Raw genomic sequence first — 20930 nt, 5'->3', positions numbered from 1 at the left:
CCATAACTCACATGAGCATTTTAGACAAAATCATCTTCAGGCAGGGAGTAAAATACTCCCCCCCACCTAAAAAAAAAAAAAATCCATCTTAAGAAATGTTTTTATTGACTTACAAACACATGTATCTGTGTGTACATACTGGCTGTTTATGCAGGTACAGACACACTTGAGGTGATACCCATGTAGCAAAATCAAGAAGTCGAACATAGGAGAATTAAATTAGGAATGTGCGTTAGAGACGTACATATAATGTCAGAACCATAACTCGAAGGAGGGACTTTGTGTCATTGTCCCCAAAGCTTTGTGATGCTGTTACATACAGGATCTTACACGTATGGATAGACAGTTACATACCCTAAGTGTTCTGTACACAAATAGAAAATAAATAGACACAGTACTTGCTCCATCATCCAACAAAAAGACAGAGACTGACGGAGCCTGGCTTGCTCCTCCAGACAAAAAAATACATGGCCAGCGGCACCAGCCTCAACCTCCTCCCTCCACACAGAAACACACTTAGACACTAGCCTTCTCGAGACACGCAGACAGGTAGAAAGATAGAGACAGAAGCCCCCTTTTTTCAGAAAGAAACATAGGCAGACACTAGACTCCTCCATTAGAGAGACACACTGACCACCTTCTCCTCAGATAGACACACTAGCCTCCCCCTACTCCATTGGATAGACACTAGCCGCCTCCTCCATTAAATAGATAGACAGAAAGACAAAGAGACACACAACCCTCCTCCTCCACCTCCAGTAGACAGGTAGCTGACATACAGATAAATACAGACACACTAGCCACCTCCTCCTCCATTAGACAGATGGACAGACAGGAAGACACTAGCCTCCGCCTCTTCCTCCAGTAGATACACATAGATAGACAGACTAGACCGCTCCTCCTCCTCTAGTGATACACAAACACATAGACGGACAGAAAGATACAGTCACACTAACCTCTTCCTCCTCCAACAGGTAGATAGACGGACAAAGATACAGACTCACTAGCGACCTTGTCCTCTTCTATTACATAGACAGTGACGTAGACACACACACACTAGACTCCTCCTCCAGTAGATAGATATACAGACAGACATACACACTCTAGCCTCCTTCTCCAGTAGATGGACACACAGAAGGAAAGACACACTAGACTCCTCCAGACAGAAAGATAGATAGATTGAGACACTAGCCACCTCCTCGTCAAGACAGACAGACAGTCAGACGCTAGCCCCCTCCGCCGTACCGTGTCTGAATGGGGGAGCCACCCACGGTTTCCACCTCTTCACGGGAACATCTCTACTTCTAACAGAGGACAGTGCTGATCTGGACAGCATTGAAGCCGTTGCTAATGAAGTGCTGCGAATGGAAATGCCTAGCACCCCCGAGCAGTTACAGAACTTGACGGAAGATATTCGTCAGCGGGTTGAAAGCCTTTCTCAAGTAGAGGTCATTCTACAGCAGAGCGCTGCCGACATCGCCCGAGCTGAGCTGCTGCTAGAGGAAGCTCAAAGAGCCAGGTATCAGAACACAGCATGGCATCTAGGGGGGCTTATTTCATGTATCCAGCAGGGAGTGAAAAAGCGTTTCTTTAACTAGTGAAATTTCTACAAGTGCTCTCTGAGTTGTGAGTCTCTCTGGGAAGCCTGTTCTTCAAAAGAAATGTTCTCTTCTGAGGAGAAGTACTTTCATGTTCACAGGTATTGTCTCATTCTTTCACTCAGCAAAAGCGCAACAGATGTTAAAGTCACGGCAGAAATGGTGAAAGCAGCTCTGGAAGAAGCAGAAAAGGCCCAGGTTGCAGCAGAGAAGGCCCTTAAACAAGCAGATGAAGACATCCAAGGAACCCAGAACCTGCTGACTTCAGTAAGCGCTGGCAGTCACTTGTGTGTGTGTCAGAAAACAGTCACGCAGTCTGGCACAAGAGAAGTGCGCTCGTCAGTTACTACTGAACATTGACGGAGCCCTTTATAGCTAAACAGATGCTAAAAGTGTTAACAGTTTCGAGGAAGAAAAAGGACTCTGAAGACAAACATAAGCCCCCTTTCATTTTCAGCTCCAAAAAAAGCCTAAGATAAAAACATAATTTCCTATTCCTTCAAGGAGTCACACAGCCTTATTCGGTAGTATGATCCATAGTGTTAATTTCCAAATCCAAGTTAGAAAAGTCCTGCTGTGTTATTTAAAGCAGCCCCAAAATAACTCTATGATTAAGACCAGTGTCTCAAGACCTACTGGGTGCTCATTCACAGAAACATTACTATAGTTTTGAAAACCACTGGAAAGCAACAAAGGTCAAAATGTCTGCTTCCAATACCCAGTTTTGGAGGAAACTACCCGAGATCTTACAGCTGAACAGTCTTGTTCAGAACGCACTGAAAAATTAATTTATAAGCAAAATATCCTTAGAGTCTCCCAGATATTTAAGATCCCCACTAAAACTTTTCACATGGATTTAGTCTGCTGTATTCTAAAAATCTCATCTCTCAAAAGTAATGCAAACATTTTTCAAAACTGTTCTGTAGGCAAATTTTTCCTTCCAATTTTAGGAAAGTTCATTTGTTACGAAAACAGGTAAAAATGATGACTCATTTCATCCACACTCACCTCCTCAGAACGTACTGTGACATTAGAGGCTCCTGTTACTTGGTGTTTATCCTTCTCAAGCCGACAACCCCTAATGTTTAAAACCTGGGAGGTGGGTTTCAACCTGCTTTCCACACCATTAGTTGATACAAACCCATCTTCCCCTATTCTATTTACTGTCAGTAAACTAAGACCAGACAGCTCCCCAGCCACTTTTCTTTCTTAAATTTAAAAATCAGTATTTATGGAGTACTTTGAAGAGAGATCAAGCATGGCTCCTCACCAGCTGCCCAGATGAGACACTTTTTCCCTAAATAATTTTGAGTATCTATAGCTTCCAGCTGTGACTTCCCAGGCCACATGCCATCTCACAACCCTACAGTAACCTCTCAGTTTTAACTCTCCAGGTAGTTTCAAAAGTTGTATAACCGCCACTACTGGAGTTGATGGAAAAAAACTAATGGTGACTGGGGAGTTTCCCCCCCCCCATTAATTTAGAAACTTAGGTGGAAAAGCCGTCTCCTCACCCACATCTGCTTATTGGTGAATGCTGTTTAGCCAAAGGTTGCAGGTGCCCTTAAAATGCTTTCTCAACAGATCAAGCTACCTGGGCCTGGTTCAGTAAGGGAAAACTCTACATGAGAATTACCAAAACAATAAATGTAATATATGAGATGTAGCAATAACTAACTGTTCTTGAAATGGTATTTTCTTTTTAGTAATTCTTTTCCAGAGCAGTGGCATAGAAGCATTTGAAATCTTCCTCTAACTTGTACTCAGAGCACTTCCTACCGCTTCTTGAATTAACGTCTTACTGGATGACTGACCTTATACTTTCAGATTGAATCTGAAACCGCAGCTTCTGAGGAAACTTTGTTCAATGCCTCCCAGCGCCTCAGTGAGCTAGAGAGGAACGTGGAAGAACTTAAGCGGAAAGCTGCCCAGAACTCCGGGGAGGCAGAATATATTGAAAAAGTAGTATACAGTGTGAAACAAAGTGCAGAAGATGTTAAGAAGGTAAGGAAATCTTTCTAACTTCATAGGTATGTTGATAAAGGAGCAACTATTCTCCCCTTTGACTTCCTTGGAATTAACAGGGGACATGGACCTAACATGGTTATTCATCAGAAACATCCCAAATGACCTATTGTGAAATAGCAGTCTTCAGAGAGACAGATGGGAAAGAACGGGAGTGGATATTAAAGTATCCTTAAGTGTGATGTAAGCACTTAAATCCCAAAAGTGGCTAAGAGTTTAGAAAAATGAAATTTAACTTACCGGTTAAACAGGCATACTGAGCTTGTATTTCTGTATTTTAATTAGGAATTCTTAAAGCATTTTCTACCCTACCTTTAAAGATTTCTCAAATGGCCAGGTAATTACTGTTTGCCATAAAGATCATCCTCACAGAACAGCTAGGCGGCAACCACATCTCGCCTCTTCTGTGTTCATTTGGAATTAACCACCCCTGGCTTCTCATAGTGTATTTTGCAGTGAAAAATCTCAAACCCAAATTTTTCACTAGAAGCCAGGTAATCATTAAAACACATTTAATTTCTTAATTTGTATAAGCAAATACTTCTCTCTAAAGAAGCTTTTTTAAACTTCTCAGGGGAGTGCTGAAACTGTTAAATGAATACAGGGAGTTATAAATTAAAATGAAGTCAAGATTTTTCCTGGAAGTTACTATAGCTTTTAGGCATTACATACGGGTGACTTCCTTACACTGCTGGGTTGGAGAAGAGAGAAAGAAAAGTTCACTGTCACATCTGTCTCTCGTTCTTTGTAGTTTCCTACAGGTCTGAAAGCATAAATCTCCCAAGTAGTCTTCTTACAGAGCATTCTGCATAAATAATAAAATTTGAGTGCAGTTAAGAGGAACAAAACCCGTTGACATGAAATTCCTCCATCAATCGCTACTATTCAGTGTCTTTCAAAAGAATTACTTGCAACCATCTTTCCAGACCCACACCAACCCTACATGTGCTACAATCTTGTCCTTTTCCCTCTGATTTCCTGATTAGTCTAGATCCAGATGGTCCTCCCATTTTTTCAAAACTTTTTTTGATGTCTAAATATTTGGATCTTAGCACACCTACCTTTGAGAAAACCTGCTTCTCTAACTCTCCCTCCATACAATTCTCTTACAACACCTTGGACAAATACCAAGCCTGTGACCTAATACAACCCCAAAAGCAGAGTCCTCTTGGTGGTGGCCTTTAATTCAGAATGCTTACCAAGCAAGTTCTATCTATACTACTACTATTAAATGTCACTAATAGTATTACCTCTTTGTGCCTAAATGTGGAACTTCAGACTCTCGACGGTGAACTTGATGAAAAGTATAAGAAAGTAGAAAATTTAATTGCCAAAAAAACTGAAGAGTCGGCTGATGCACGAAGGAAAGCCGAAATGCTACAAAATGAAGCAAAAACGCTTTTGGCTCAAGCAAACAGCAAGCTGCAACTCCTGAAAGGTAGATTTTTCTTTTTCACTTAGGCTCATGATTTTATTAAGCATTTTAAAATTAGGGCAGCTTACTTAAAAGGCAAAAGTCGATTCACTTTCTCTTAGGCACTTAACTTACAGGCAGAAAGGATCGGTATTTGATCTCGAGGTCTTCATAGTGTAACTGCTCAGACCTCTTCTTTTTATCTTCCAGATTTAGAAAGAAAGTATGAGGACAATCAAAAATATTTAGAAGATAAAGCTCAAGAATTAGTAAGATTGGAAGGAGAAGTCCGTTCACTCCTAAAAGATATAAGCCAGAAAGTCGCTGTTTATAGCACCTGCTTGTAACACAGGCGGCGGGAGCTGTAAGTATAAAGGGGCTGAAGTAACCAAAGCCAAATCGCTACGTTTTAAAAACTGACTTAATGATCTTCAAAATAAAACTCCTTATCTATTTAATGTTTTTAATCACCACTTTTTGTATGGAGTTAAAATAAAGTACTGTGCTTTTATATAAATATACATTTAGTACAATTCTTAAATGCATTGTTACTTTCCCTGATTTAGCATTCATGAATCCCTTTATACTGAAAATAACAGTCTTTGTTACAGATGGATTTATAAGCAAGTGGACTGCCTCCATGGGGACCCTCCCTTCTGTTATTTCTGCAAACAGGCTGTATTACCCTTCTGTTTGGTAGGTCAGTATCCTCCACAAATCCGCCCCCAAAATCACCTCCCACTTGGAGTCCAAGGTGGAGATTAAGGAGGAAGGATGCGGCCTGAGCCACCTTCACCATTTCAGTGGCTGTTCAGTTGCTCCAGTCTCCAGAACTCCTGTTATGTATTCCTCGCTCTAGGAAAGAGAACAAAAAGCAATTTTTAGGCAAGCATGACTTCTAAGCACCACCACCTAGAACAGGGCTAGGTTGCGGAGGTGGAGCATTTAAATTAAACTGAGCCCAAGTTTGGGGACACTGCTATGCCAACTGAGCAGTGCTACACAAAATACAGAAGGATGCTATGATTTCTGATTTTGTTATATTTTATTTGATTTCACAATCATATACCAACCACTTATTCCACAGGCTAAAGAAAACAGCTGGAATACAATTGCCAAGCTTGTGTCAACTTTATCGCTGAGTGAGCTGGGTAACAGGCCAGGCTCTCAGTGGCTTTTTCACACATTCTTCTTGCAGCAAGGCTGTCCTGCGTACTACTTACCACCTACCTGCAAATCCGACACAGCTGCATTTGAAGCGAGAGCCGAACAAAAGAACAGTAAGGCAACTAAACTTCCGCCCAGTTCCAGGCAATTAATTCTGTCACTTTTTTTAGGATTCCTACCTAAATAGAAGTGGTTGTACATCCTCATCTGCTGGAGCAACTAAGTCTTCCCCCTTATCCCTTGACGACAAGTATTTTACTTAGAGTTAAGTAGAAGTACAATTAAGTTCACTACTCCTCATTCCCTTTCAGCTAAACAACTGAAGATCTCACTTTGAAATTATTAATTTTAATCTGCTCAATGACTGGACAGCTAACAGCCGCACCCTTCACAAGCCAAGAAATTATTTAGAACTTAGTAAATAACAGTAAGTGAACATTTATTTGTTTTACACCCAGGACTTCATTCCCAACCAGATATATTTCATTCTCATATTGAGTAGGAACGCTTAAAGTTATTTAACTATTACTTTGTGTCTCTGTAGAGCTAGGACTTAATGAAATATAGTTTAATACTGTTCTCTAATCAGAAACTTTATCTCCCTAAAGCAGGGGACGTGTCTAAGGTTTAAATAAACTAGCACTTCACATAATACTGGGATTTCAGATTTTAAAAAGATGCAGAGTCTGTTAGCAATAACGTCAAATAGCACATATCAGACCAATACTGCTATACATAACTGAAAACCCTGAATAAAACACTTGGTACTAGAGAACAACCAGAATTGGTGGCGGGGACACTCGAAGAACAGCACTAAAGCCAAGTTTTGACTGGTGAAGGAATCAGAGGACAGAGTTTGGGGCAACCAATAGCACCTGAAATGGGAGGGAACCCCAGAAAAGAGACACAAATTCCTTTGGACACACACACACACACACACACACACACACACACACACACACACACACACACACACACACACACACACACACACACACACACACACACACACACACACACACACACACACACACACACACACACACACACACACACACACACACACACACACACACACACACACACACACACACACACCCTGCCCTAAAAAGAAAGTATGTTTCGCCTACATAGCAGAATCCAGCGTCTTTAAAATATTATCCCTTCATAATGACCATAAAGGAAAATCGGAGACACACGCACATATATAAAAATTAAAACCTAAAGACTACTAAACATTTCCCTTTTATCTATGATCGACTGATGGTATCTTATTCCATACAGCTTTCTACTAAAAAACTTACATTCTCCAACCTTCATTATGATTATATAACCTTTAAATTGCAATCAAGTGAACATCGGGTTTGCATATTTCAGTACTTTAAGAAAGCCTACTTAATGAATCTGAAATGATTTTTAAATTTACTTCTCATATGCAAAAGCCCATTTAGTACTTAATACTTTGTCATTAAGTGTTTAAAGACATAGCCAGCCAGAATACACGGAAATTCACTTTTCCCTTATGTTGTTTCTCCAATAATTATGCTAAACATTTAGCTGGTATCACTAAAACAGGTAACAGAGTAACCTTTTAAATGCCTTAATACTGTCCTACACTGTGGAAAAAAGATACACCCAGACATATAAAAGTAATTATAAAAAGTAATAAGAATATACACACTAGAGATAGTCATAAAAAATGAGGACCATCTAGACATCCACTCAGAATAACCAGTATGTGAGTATTTAAGACGTGTTTATTTCCCACTGTGATACATTGGTTCTCCATTTAATATTTGAATTTTATAGATATGCCACCTTAATTTGGTTAACTGTATGTAACAATACCTCAGACTGTGGACCTCGATGGAATCTTAAAAATCTAAACACATAAATTCTAGCTCTAAACTCCAAGAATCTGGGGATTAAATAAAAGAGACCATTTTTTATTTACAAGTTGTTGATGTATGTTTTCAACTTATTCTAATGACTGCTTCCAATGTGAAAACCAAGTTTAAAATAACTTGATCACCTTGCTTCAAACACAGCTGTTCACATTACCATACTCCAGCTCCATCCATGTAAGTAAATCCAACTTTACTGTATCAGAAACAAAACCTAGTTAACATAAACTGAGTGAAGTTGAACCATTCATAAACAGCATGAAATTTTCCAGGATGCTACTATACATAGCTTTTTTCTGCAATATGAATGCACTGAAACAAAATATTTAAAATAGATGAGATTATTCCATTCTGTCCAAGCCTATTAAATACATTCCAAAAGTTTCATAATTCAGTCCTAGAAATTTTTGGCGCTCTGAGCATTTCCTGTTCAGAAATGTGACCTCTACAAAAAGCTCCTGGGAAATTTCAGAAAAATATAATCTTCTAATTTAAAAGTTGATTGATTTGCCAAATGATGCCGCCAGGTTTGCTTCTCTGAAAGCTTCTGATAAGGTCTGCAAGGGAAGAAATTCAAAATTAAAAACCAAGGGTCTGTGGGTCAGAAGACAATGTAGGCAGCCGTTAACTCTGGATGCTCACTTACCGGATGTGCGTGACAGACTCTGGCTATATCTTCACAGGACGCTCCATATTCCAGTGCAAGAGCGGCTTCATTTATCATTTCACCGGCACCCTTTAAGATAATACACCAAGAAGTAATTTTGTTTCCATGGCAAAGACGACTACCTTCTGATAGGAGAGACTGTAACAGTTAAGCTTTTCCTGACTGGAGGCAGTTAACAGATAAAGCAGCACACAAGTTAAGAGCTTGGGACCTGGAGCCAGGTGGCCTCGATGCCAATCCTGCCACTTACCACATCAACCGCTTGCTGACTCTGTGCCTCATTCTGTTTATTCACCTCCAAAATGGGAACAGCAACACTTACCTCACAGGGTTGTGAAAATTAAAGTTAATGCACATATTTAGGGAAAAACTGTTCCAGAGTAAATGTTCTGTTATCACTACTGACACATCAGACACCCAGTAGAGGGCACACTTCACATGCAGCGGTAGGAAAAGCTTCTCTTAGAAGGTAACATTGGAGCAGAGACCTGAATAATCATCCTGCCATGCAAAGATCTGGAGGCAGACGATTCTAAGCAAAGGGTACAGTAAGCACAAAGCGCACACACACACACACACAAAATGGGTGGAGAGATGACTTCAGAGAAAGATAGTCAGGACCAGATTGAGGGGGGCCTTGTGTGTAAGTCTGAAGTTCAAAGGACCGCTAGAGAGTTTTAAGCAGGCAAGTGGCCTGGTCTGCGTTTTAGAGGAATAATGGACAATCTGAGCTGCAGCACAGAGCAGCCCATCTGGTGGGCAGGACGGTGAGTGCTGGCGGTACTGTCCTAGAAAACGATGCACAAAGAGGCCACATTCAAACCTTTGCTAGTAAGTAACAACCTCAGAAGGTAAACGCCAGGTGGTTTTAAATTAATCTAAATTGCACTGCTTTCCCAGTACTCACAGGTCCGAGAATATGTGCTCCCAATACTCTGTCTGTCGACTTCTGCCCAATAATCTTCACCATGCCGTCTGTGTCAGCATTGGTCTTCGCTCTGCTGTTAGCAGCAAATGGGAATTTCCCAACTTTGTACTCAACACCCTGTGAGAGAGAAAATGAGAACCTACATAAACTCTGAAAGAGTTCGTTCCCCTTTGGTAAAATCTTCTACCATTTGTTCAGAAAACCAATCCCAAGAAGGCAGTTCTTCACAAAGCACACAGAAGGAAAGACCAAAAGGCTTGTTACTGATAAATATTTTGGATACAAACACAAGCAAATGCAAATGTCAGTCCCCAGGGATATATTTCAAAGCTAAAGAGCTCTAGAATGACTCGTTTTTAAGGAATACAGGCAAGTGAGTGAGCTCCTTGATGATACTAGCAAAGTAAAAAACACACAAACTGACCTATAACGTTCTAGTTATTAAAATGCATTAATGCAATACCAAAAGGATTCTCAGCCACCTGTGTCATTAACCCAGTTCCCACATTAGAGTGAAACCACCTGCGTTCAGGATTACCTCTTCTTTCAACTGCTCTTCCGATTTGCCAACCCAGGCAACTTCAGGGTGTGTATAGATCACCGACGGGACACAATTGTAGTCAATGTGCACGGCGCCCCCGGCCATCCCTTCAACACAGATGATGCCTTCATCCTCTGCTTTGTGTGCCAGCATTGGGCCGGCAACCACATCACCAATTGCATAGATGCTGCCACAGAGATCAAAACAGTGAACTTCTGAAATCACAGACACTCATCTTCAGTTACGCCATGGTAACAAAAAATTTAAGTTTCCAGTTAAGCCACCAAAAAAGCCAAATAAAGCTCTTCAAATATCTATGAGTTCAGGTTTTAATCTTGGGTAATGAAAAATTCAACTAATTTTTGCTTTCACATGCTAAGTTTAGTTCTTCCTTAAAGCCAATGCATTTTTTAAGCATGACAAAAGTCTTATTTTCAAAACAGTGTCTGAAATTTTTCAATGACTGAAAATACAGATAAATATCCAACTTACTTTGGAATTTTAGTTTGGAATCTAGTATTCACTGGAATTCTACCTCTAGGATCTAGTTCAATTCCAAGTTCTTCTAGTCCCAAATTCTGAGTAAAGGGTCGTCGGCCAATGCAAACCAGGAGTACATCACAAGTGATAACCTCAGCTTTACCACCAGAAGCAGCTTCAATGCTAGACAGTGAACAGTACACATCTGTTAGACACACATCTCCGTGAATAGCTGACAGACTTGGGAATTTAAGACCAGACACTTCTCAGGTATTGATGACACTTCTAACAATGTAAGTTTGTTACAAATACAACAAACATAAGGGTCAGGCAATAAAAAATGTACATAATCCTCTAGAGGTCCGTCATTAAAATCTCACAACAGGCAGGGGAACACGGGTTAAGAACACAGGTCTTAGAGTGAGACAGACCAGGTTCAAGCAGTGGCTCTGTCCCCACCAGCAATGCGACCTTAGGCAAGTTATTTCAGTATTAAATAAACAGAAAGCCAGGCACACAGTAAGCAATCTAATTATTACTGATTTCCTCATGTATCTGTCAATAAAAATATGGAGTTATTTTATTGAATACTGAATATTGAATAGTTTAAATTTTTCTAAATGCATACTATGAAAAAGGACGTTACACATGAGAACACTGGATTAATTTTTCTAGCATCAATGTGATCATGAATTTCAATGGACAGATTTACCAAGCAATACTGAGTTACATACCATGCAATAAAATGGTATTAAGTTATTTAAAAATCTGATTCTAAAACCTGAGTTTCTTCTTAAAGAAACACACAGCAAGGCATCCCATCAAAAGCAGATGCAGCACACTTACGATACATCGATTTTTCCATCTGACTTCTTCGTAGCACCAGTAACTTTCGTGTTCATTTTAAATTTAAATCCTTGCTTTTGAAGGATGCGTTGAAAGTTTTTGGATATCTCCATATCAATTCCAATCCCACCAACATGACCCAAAAACTCAACTGCGGTCACGTCTGCACCAAGTCTTTGCCAAACTGAACCCTGCAGATAATTTTTTAAAAAATGATCATAAAAATAAAAGTTTCTATAGCAAATGTTTGAAAAAATCATCTTAAATAATTTATTGTAAGATTATTTTCCTGTGTTAATGTCCCTATTAGAAGCTCCGAGGTTTAAAACTGTGGCAAGTATGTATAACTTCATATATTTATTCACTCACTCAACACTTACTGGGCACCTACTGTACGCTAGGCACCACTTTAGGTGGTAGGCATATATCAGTGAACAAAACACCGCCCTGAGGGACCCTGAATTCTGAAAGGAGAGACAATTAAGTAAAGTTCAGGCAGAGGATAGTAAAGTGCTATGAGAAAAACAAAGCAGGAAGTAGAACCAGACGACTGAAAGGAGAGGGCTTTCAGTTTTAAACAGCGTGGGTAGGGAAGACTCACTGGGAGTGACATCTGCACACAGACTTGGAGAGAGGGAATGAAATACACAGGTAACTTGTCCAGCAAAAGGAACACGTGGGCAGGACGGTCCTTAGGGGAAGAAGTAACATCTTATTGCTATTACTGCTATTTGCAAAATATTAAACTGGTTTAAAAATTTCATGAGTTTTTGGGGTGAGAGCTGAGTTAACTAGAGGCAATACAGCGACATGAAAAATCCAGTAACAAGCATACACAAAAATTAATTCAAAATGGGTCACAGAGCTAAATATAAAACCCAAGACTACAAAACGTCTAGAAGAAAACACAGGAGAGAACCTTTGTGACCCTGAGTTAGGCAAAGATTTCCTAGCTACACCACTAAAAGCACAATCCATAAAATTAAAAAAAGGAAAATTAGACTTCATCAAAATGAAAAACCTCTCTCCAAATGTCAGTATTACGAACACAAAAAAGAAACCATGGGCTGGGAAGAAATATTTGCAAAACATCTGATAAAAGATATATTCAGATTACATAAAGAATTCTCAAAACTCAGTAACAAAACAAACAAACCCAATAAAAAAGAGGAAATATTTATGCAGGCACTTCACCAAAAGAAGACAGAGATGGCAAAAAGCACATATATGTTCGACATTACAAGCCACTAGAAAACTGCAAATTAAAACCACAATGAGTTACTACTACACACCAGTCAGAACAGCTCAAAAACAAACAAAACCACCACCAACTACTGGCGAGCAAACGGAGCAGCTGAAATTTACACTGCTTTAGCAGTGGGCGGGTGTAAAATGATGTAGCCATTTTGGAAAAGAGAGTTCCTCTAGGGGTTAAACACAGAATTACCATCTGACCCAACAATTACACTCCTAGGTATATATTCAAGAGAAATGAAAACAGATGGTCACACAAAAACTTGTACACAAATGTTCACAGCAGCATTATTCATACTAGTTCCAAAGTGGAAACAACCCAAATGTTCAACCAATGAACGAGTAAACAAAATGTGCTATATCCATAATACAGAGTATTACTTGGCCATCAGGAGAAATGAAGTATACATGAACCTTGAGAACAATGTACTAAGTGAAAGAAGTCAGATACAAAACGCCACGTGCTGTAGGAATTCCATTTATATGAACTGTCCAGAACAGGCAAATCCACAGACACAGCAGGTAGATGAGTAGTTCCCAAGGGCTGGGAGAAGGGAGGAATGGAGAATGACTACTAATGGGCACAGGGTTTCTTTCTGGGGTGATGAAAATGTTCTGGAGTTCGTGGTGACACCTGCACAACTCTGAATATACTAAAAACCAGTGACTGTACACTTCAAATGGGTGAACTATATGATATGTGAATTATACCTCAATAAAAATGTTTTTTAAAAAAGGAACCACTCTTCTGAATCTAAATCAGAATAGTAAGAGTGTGGAAATGATAAGAAGCATCATCTCAAAGTGTGTAATTCAAAGTGGGGAGTCAGCACAGCCAGACAAGTGTCCTGCTCTTCAGGAAAGCTGACCTTGAAATCCCTAGAGATAGGAAAACTCCAGTAACATCTACCATTCACTTAGAGCTTATTAGACGCCAGGCACTATGTTATGGGTTTTAAACGTATTAACCTTATTAAATCCCAACAAAATCTTATAAGGCAGTTATTCTTATCCCCGTTTTTATAATGAATCAACTAGTTCAGAGAGGGTAGTGAATTTAACAGGGACATAAAGTCATTAAGTGGCAGAACTGAAATTCATTACATTCTTTAAAGCACTACATTAAATTGTAATGGAGGAAGATAAACTATAAAAAATAAGTCATACAAATAATCTTTATGAGAAAGTAAAGAGATATATAGGACTACGTAGGAAGTTCTCTATTAAGCCTAAATTTTTAAAAAGACATGTAAAAAATTCAATATAGTAACAGGCACATAGAACACTGTGTCAAGATGCTTGAAATGATCAAAGGCTTGTACAAATCGTAAAGCAAAGCTGAATTATTGCTTGGCGATATTATTCTATTGACCAACAGAAGAAGGGAAATCTGTTAGTCCTTTTTTCTTGCTTGTTTTATCCATCTATGAGAAAAATTTTCAAAGTAGAGTGAATAGGAGAAATACCACTAAGCAAGAAGTGAAACCCAAGATCAGAACAATTAGTCATTTTGGACAAATTAATTCCCAAATCAAATAAGTTAGATTACAGAACTTAGATAATAGAGACAGTCAGTGAACTCTGGGAACTTAAGTAGTATTAGAAAATTGCCAAAAGGTAGCAGACAGGCAAACGTTGCCTAAATTTTCAAAAGTGGAAAAGAAGAGATTCTAAAAAGAGAACAGATTCTGAAATGTGGAGTGGAGGTCAATCCCTGCTAAATACTAGAAGAGACTATTAAACAGCCAGTTGGACAATCATTAGACAGTACCACAAATGTTTCAAACGGGTCATGTAAACTGCCTATACTTTAATTTCTGAAGATTCTTCTGGGCTGGTTAATGTAGTATACCTTGATATCAGCAAGGTGTCCAAAAAAAAGAAAGAAAATCTCATCATATCTTGTAGATGTGATGGATCAATGGAGACTCAAATACATTTGTAACTGGTTAAAGACTGCAGTATTAGATGGTTTTTCAATACTTAGTACTGACAGTGGATGACACCAGAGAATGATCGATTAACCAATTTTAGATCAGATGATGGACTATGTGCCTTAGTTAACATGCTTCTCCAATTTATGATTTACATAAAGCAAGAAACAGCAGTTAAGTGTAAGCGACAGAATCAAGACAAAGAAACAGACTGGAATAATGTGTGCAAGTGAACAAGATTAAAGAAAGGATAAAGGTCTTGAATATGTGTAAGCACATCTGACTGTCCTTTATGACTGGGTTACTGCATTCTGTTGTTTCTTATTTTGTAGTTAGTTTTATTCCTTTGATAACTATGTAAGTTTAAAAAGCTAAAGATCTAATCTGTTCTTAGAAACAATAATTAGTACACATATGAAAACTGAAAAAATGTGCACTATACTGTTTGTATGTATTTACACGCAATATAATGTTTGTGCAGTCAAATTGTAATAATTTTACATAATAAAACTGGAAAAGAAGAAAAAAGAGGTGAAAGAGGGAGATGAAAATAGTATTTTTATTTCTGAATATTAAAAGGTATTATCACTTAAAAAAAGATAAAAGTTCAAAGACCTTTATTTACGTTTTAAAAAATTAGAATTCCTCAAGCAAAAGATGTGAGGTTTTCATCTGACTACAAGTCAACATATGCTTTAAAAAAAAAAAAAAAACCCTCTTAAAGGATTACATTAAAAGTATATTATACATATCAAAAGATGAAAAGACATTCTCTCCAAAATAATCCAATCAGAACAGCATGCAGAAATTGGAAAAAAAAAAAAAAAAGAAATATACAAGATCTATGAGATAATATAAAGCATGCCAACGTACACACAATAGGGGTCCCAGAAGGAGAAGAAAAAGAGAAGGAAATCTAAAATGCATTTGAAGAAATTATGAACAGACAATATTAACAGACCAATTACCAGTACTGAAATTGAATCAGTAATTTTAAAACTCCCAATAAACAAAAGTCCATGACCAAATGGCTTCACAGGTGAATTCTACCAAACATTTAGAGAAGAGTTAACATCTATTCTTCTGAAATTTTCCCAAAAATTTGCAGAGGAAGGAACACTTCCAAACTCATTCTATGAGGCCATCATCACCCTGATACCAAAACCAGACAAAGACATCACACAAAAAAAGAAAATTACAAGCCAGTATCACTTATGAATATAGATGCAAAAATTCTCAACAAAATACTAGCAATTAGATTCTAACAATGCATTAAAAGGATCATACACCAGTGAGTGGGATTTTTCCCAGGGATGGAGGGATTTTTCAATAGCTGTAAATCAATCAATGTGATACACCACATTAACAAACTGAAGAATAAAAACCATATGCTCATTCTCAATGCATGAGGAAAAAGCTTTTGATAAAATTCAACATCCATTTATGATAAAAACTCTACAGAAAGTAGGCACAGAGGAAACATACCTCAACGTAATATTAAAGGCCACATATGACAAACCCACAGCTAACATCATTAGAGTGAAAAGTTGAAAGCATTTCCTCTAAGATCAAGAGCAAGACAAGGATGCCCACTCTTGCCACTTTTATTCAACATAGTTTTGGAAGTCCTAGTGACAGCAATCACAGAAGAAAAAGAAATAAAAGGAATCCAAATTGTAAACAAAGAATTAAAACTGTCACTGTTTGCAGATGACATGATACTATACATAGAAAATCCTAAAGAAGCGACCAGAAGACTACTAGAACTCATCAATGAATTTGGTAAAGTTGCAGGATATAAAATTAATACTCAGAAATCAAGTGCATTTCTATACACTGACAACAAAATAGAAGAAAAAGAAATTAAGGAAACAATACCATTTACTATCATACCAAAAAGAATAAAATACCTAGGGATAAACCTACCCAAGGAGGAAAAGACCTATGCTCTGAAAACTGTAAGACACTAAGGAAATTGAAGATGATATAAACAAATGGAAAGATACACCGTGTTCCTGGATTGGAAGAATCAATATTGTTAAAATGGTCATACTGCCAAAGGCAATATATAGATTCAATGCAATCCCTATCAAATTACCAATGACATTCTTCACAGGGCTGGAACAAAAAATGTTAAATTTGTATGGAAACACAAAGACCTTGAACAGCCAAAACAATCTTGAAAAAGAAGAACAGAGCTGGGGGAATCATGTGCCCTGACTTAAGACTATACTACAAAGCTATAGTAATCAAAATCATATGGTACTGGCACAAAAACAGACACACAGATCAGCGGAACAGGATAGAAAGTCCAGAAATAAACCATGCACTTATGGTGTATGACCATAGGAGGCAAGAATATACAAGGGAGAAAAGACAATCTCTTTAATAAGTGGTGCTGGGAAAACTGGACAGCTACCTGTAAAAGACTGAAATTAGAACATTCTCTAATACCATACACAAAAATAAACTCAAAATGGCTTAAAGATTTAAAAATAAGATCAGATACTGTAAAACTTCTAGAGGAAAACATAGGCAGAACACTCTTGGACATTAATCACAGCAATATATTTTTGAACCAGCTCCTGCAATAATGGAAATAAAAGCAAAACTAAACAAATGGGATCTAATTAAACTTAATAGCTTTTGTACAGCTAAGGATACTATCAACAAAACAAAAAGACAACCTACAGAACGGGAGAGAATATTTGCAAATGATGTGACCAACAAGGGACTAATTTCCAAAATATACAAACAACTCATACACCTTAATATCAAAAAAAAAAAAAAAAAAAAAGCAACCCAATCCAAAAGTGGGCAGAAGACCTAAACAAGCAATTCTCCAGTGAAGACATACAAATGGCCAATAGGCACATGAAAAAATGCTCAGCATCATTAATTGTCAGAGAAATGCAAATTAAAACTACAATGAGGTATTACCTCACACCAGCCAGAATGGCCATCATTAAAAAGTCTACAAGTGATATTGCTGGAGAGGGTGTGGAGAAAAGGGAACCCTCCTACACTGTTGGTGGAGTGTAGATTCGTGCAGTCACTATGGAGGACAGTATGGAGGTTCCTTAAAAAACTAAAAATAGACTTACTATGTAATCCAACAATCCCACTCTTAGGCATATACCCAGAGAAAAATATAATTCAAAAAACACATGCACCCCAATGTACACAGTAGCACTATTTACAGTAACCAAGATATGGAAACAACCCAAATGTCCAACAGATGAACACACACACACACACGAATATTACTCAGCCATAAAAAAGAATAAAATAATGCCATTTGCAGCAACATGGATGTACCTGGAGATCATCATTCTAAATGAAGTGGGTAGGAAAGAGAAAGAAAAATGCCATATGATATCACTTATATGTGGAATCTAAAAAAATAAGGGACACAAATGAACTATTTATTATTTATAACTTAGATGACTGATTTCTTGAATATGTGTGAGCACATTTGACTGTCCTTTATGATTACTGCCTTCTGTTGATTCTCATTTTGTGTTTGGCTTTATTCCTTTGATAACTATGTAAGTTTAAAAAGCGAAAGCTCTAAACTGTTCTTAGAAACAATGAACAGTACATACATATAAATTTTTTAAAATATGTGCAGTATATTGTATATATGTATTTACATGCAATATATTGTATATATGCAATCAAACTGGAACAAATTCTACCTAATAAAGCTGAAAAAAGAAAGAAAAAAAGAAATTATGGCTGAAAACTTCCCAAAATAAAAGGAAGCAAATAGCCAGATACAAGATGAACCCAAACAGACCCATACCAAGACATATGAATAAATGATAAAACTTAAAAAGAGGATTCTAAATATATATATATACACACACACACACACACACACACGCACTCAGCCATAAAAAAGGATGAAATTCTGCCATTTAGAGCAAAAAGGGTGGACCTAAAGAATATCATACTAAGTGAAGTAAGTCAGACAGAGAAAGACAAATACTGTATGATATATCACTTATATGTGGAATCTAAATACAAATGAATGCATATATAAAACACAAACAGACTCAAAAGATTTTTGATACCAAAGGAGGGGGCAGATAAATTAGAAGTATGGGATTAACAGATACAAACCACAATACAGAAAACAGACAGGCAACAAGGATTTACTGCATAACATAGCAAACAATATTCAGTTTCTTTTAATAACCTATAATGGAAAATAATATGAAATATATATATATATGAAACATTGAATCACTTTCCTGTACACATAAAATTAACACAATATTATAAATCTACTATACTTTAAGAAAAAAAAAAAAAGGAAAGAAAGAGTTTGAACTTATCCTAGTGCTATTTTGAGTCACTGAAAACTTTTAGCAGGGAAGGGACATCATTACATTTGTGTTATAGAAAAATCAATCCAGCCACTCTGAGGAGAACAGATTAGAAACTGGAAAAGTCAGAAAAACCCAGTTTAAGATATGATCCTGGCCTGAACTGGGTCCTAAGCAAATGCATGAAAAAGGGGATACACACATGAGGTATCTATCAGGTAGGATCACACTAGGAAGTAGACTGACTGACAATATGGGGACAAAGGCATTAGAAGAGTCACATGATTCCCAAACTTGTTTAGGCCTCTAGATGGATGACAGTACCACTCACTGTTGTGGGAAATGTTAGAAAAGAAATAGGTTTTGTTTCATTTTGTATTTTGGGGGCAGAGGAGGGAGAGAAAGCTTAAGTTACACACTTATTGAACTGAGTGCCTGTGAGACCCACAAATAAGAGTAGCTAGGAAGCATTCAGATATAAAGTCCGGAAGCAAGGAGAAAGGATTAGGCTGCAAATATGTAAGAGTCCTTGGGTAACTGAGATAAGAGTAAAGAGAGTACCCTGTGGAAAGACAAAAAGGATCTGGGCTAGAACCCTGAGACAGAACCTAGAGTAAGACTAACAATTAAAGGGAAGGCTGAGAAAGGGAACCCACACAGAAGACGGAGAAGCCAGCCCGAAGGGGAGGTGCAAAACCCTGAGTGTGGTTTGGTTAGAGAAATTAAGGGAAAAGTTTCAAAGGCAAGCAAGTCAGCAATGCTGTTTGCTACCAAATAAAGCAGTGAAGAAAACAGTCAACTGGACTGAGCAATAAATCCATTCATGGCCTGTCAAGAGCAATCTGACGGCACAAGAAGCCAAGGACTGCAATGAAAGGAGCTGATGAAATACAGCGTCAACATCTCTTTCAAGAAGTCTGGGTGTGGAGACAAAGTGAGAGGGCAATTAGCAACTGGAGGACACAGAATCAAGAGAAGGCTTATTTTTGTGTACACAGCCTGTGTCTGTGAGTGCAAATGCATCTTGGCGTGTATGGATGCACACAGGTGCCCCAGAGAGGGCTCAAAAGTAGGGGAGTTTGAAGACTAAAAAAAATACAAAAACCACAAAACAAAATCCCTGAAAAGGCAGATGACGCACCACCAAGTACAGGGCTCAGTCTTAGAGAAAAAAGCAATTCCAAAGTTACAGGAGAGAAGATCAAGAGAACAGGTGGAACAACAGGCAAAAATCTCTTCAAAGCTGGGGCATCAGGTTGAGGGAGTTCTCATCTGATGGTTTCTCTCTTAGGTGGTATTTAGGCAACAAGGTCACCTGCAGGGAAGGGAAGACAGTGTGCTGGCAGAAGTGTGAGACAGGTGGGAAGCGAAACAGCCAGCGCAGACACCAGGAGAGTGCACCAGCTAGGGGAATAACGGGGTTGTCAGCAAGGCTGAGGTTCCTGTTGAGATTTGTGCCCAAGCGTTTACACAGGCACTCATCTGCAGGATGTGTGTTTTTTTTCCTGGTATAGTCAATACCCTGAGTATAGCATAAAAAAGGCAGACAGCTGAATTCAACCAGGACCAGAGTTCTGCCAAGCAGGTACGACAGGACAGCAAGGCAAGGGACTCAAGAACACCTGTAAGAAAGTGGTTAAAGTGATGGACTAAGGAATCGACGTTGATCGGGAAAGCAGTCAAGATGGGAAAGGGCAGACAGCAAAAACACAGAGGGATCTGTGGACTAGAAAACTTGATAGTTACTGAGCCTGTCTAACAGGAATAACTGAGTAAGAAAGGAGGTTACGGTTAGAGAATAAAATGTCTGAATTTGTGATTCCAAACTAGATCAATTCTTG

At 38.3% G+C, this 20930-nt stretch overlaps 2 protein-coding genes across 4 annotated transcripts in view; one reads left to right on the top strand and one right to left on the bottom strand.

Moving 5' to 3' along the window:
• Window positions 1–5558, top strand: part of LAMB1 (laminin subunit beta 1) — a 70130-nt gene extending 64572 nt beyond the window's left edge. For both annotated transcript variants that reach the window (XM_064487696.1, XM_031454682.2), the window contains exons 30-34: window positions 1312–1519; window positions 1724–1865; window positions 3426–3602; window positions 4902–5061; window positions 5248–5558. In XM_064487696.1, coding sequence (XP_064343766.1) covers window positions 1312–1519; window positions 1724–1865; window positions 3426–3602; window positions 4902–5061; window positions 5248–5384 — 824 coding nt within the window. In that variant the 3' untranslated portion in view covers window positions 5385–5558. The remainder of the gene's footprint in view (window positions 1–1311; window positions 1520–1723; window positions 1866–3425; window positions 3603–4901; window positions 5062–5247) is intronic.
• Window positions 89–20930, bottom strand: part of DLD (dihydrolipoamide dehydrogenase) — a 34636-nt gene continuing 13794 nt past the window's right edge. The window contains exons 9-14 of one of the 2 annotated variants that reach the window (XM_031454685.2): window positions 11571–11761; window positions 10737–10907; window positions 10242–10431; window positions 9683–9820; window positions 8755–8844; window positions 89–5892 (exon numbers count right to left, since the gene is read on the bottom strand). In XM_031454685.2, coding sequence (XP_031310545.1) covers window positions 5830–5892; window positions 8755–8844; window positions 9683–9820; window positions 10242–10431; window positions 10737–10907; window positions 11571–11761 — 843 coding nt within the window. In that variant the 3' untranslated portion in view covers window positions 89–5829. Of the gene's footprint in view, window positions 5893–7943; window positions 8666–8754; window positions 8845–9682; window positions 9821–10241; window positions 10432–10736; window positions 10908–11570; window positions 11762–20930 lie in introns of those variants that run through there. The other variant, XM_031454684.2, reaches the window with a different exon arrangement.

Source organism: Camelus dromedarius, chromosome 7 (assembly GCF_036321535.1).
Source record: "Camelus dromedarius isolate mCamDro1 chromosome 7, mCamDro1.pat, whole genome shotgun sequence".
Lineage (NCBI taxonomy): Eukaryota > Metazoa > Chordata > Mammalia > Artiodactyla > Camelidae > Camelus > Camelus dromedarius.
Note: the sequence above shows the minus strand (reverse complement) of the source record. Positions and strands in the feature narration are given on the sequence as shown.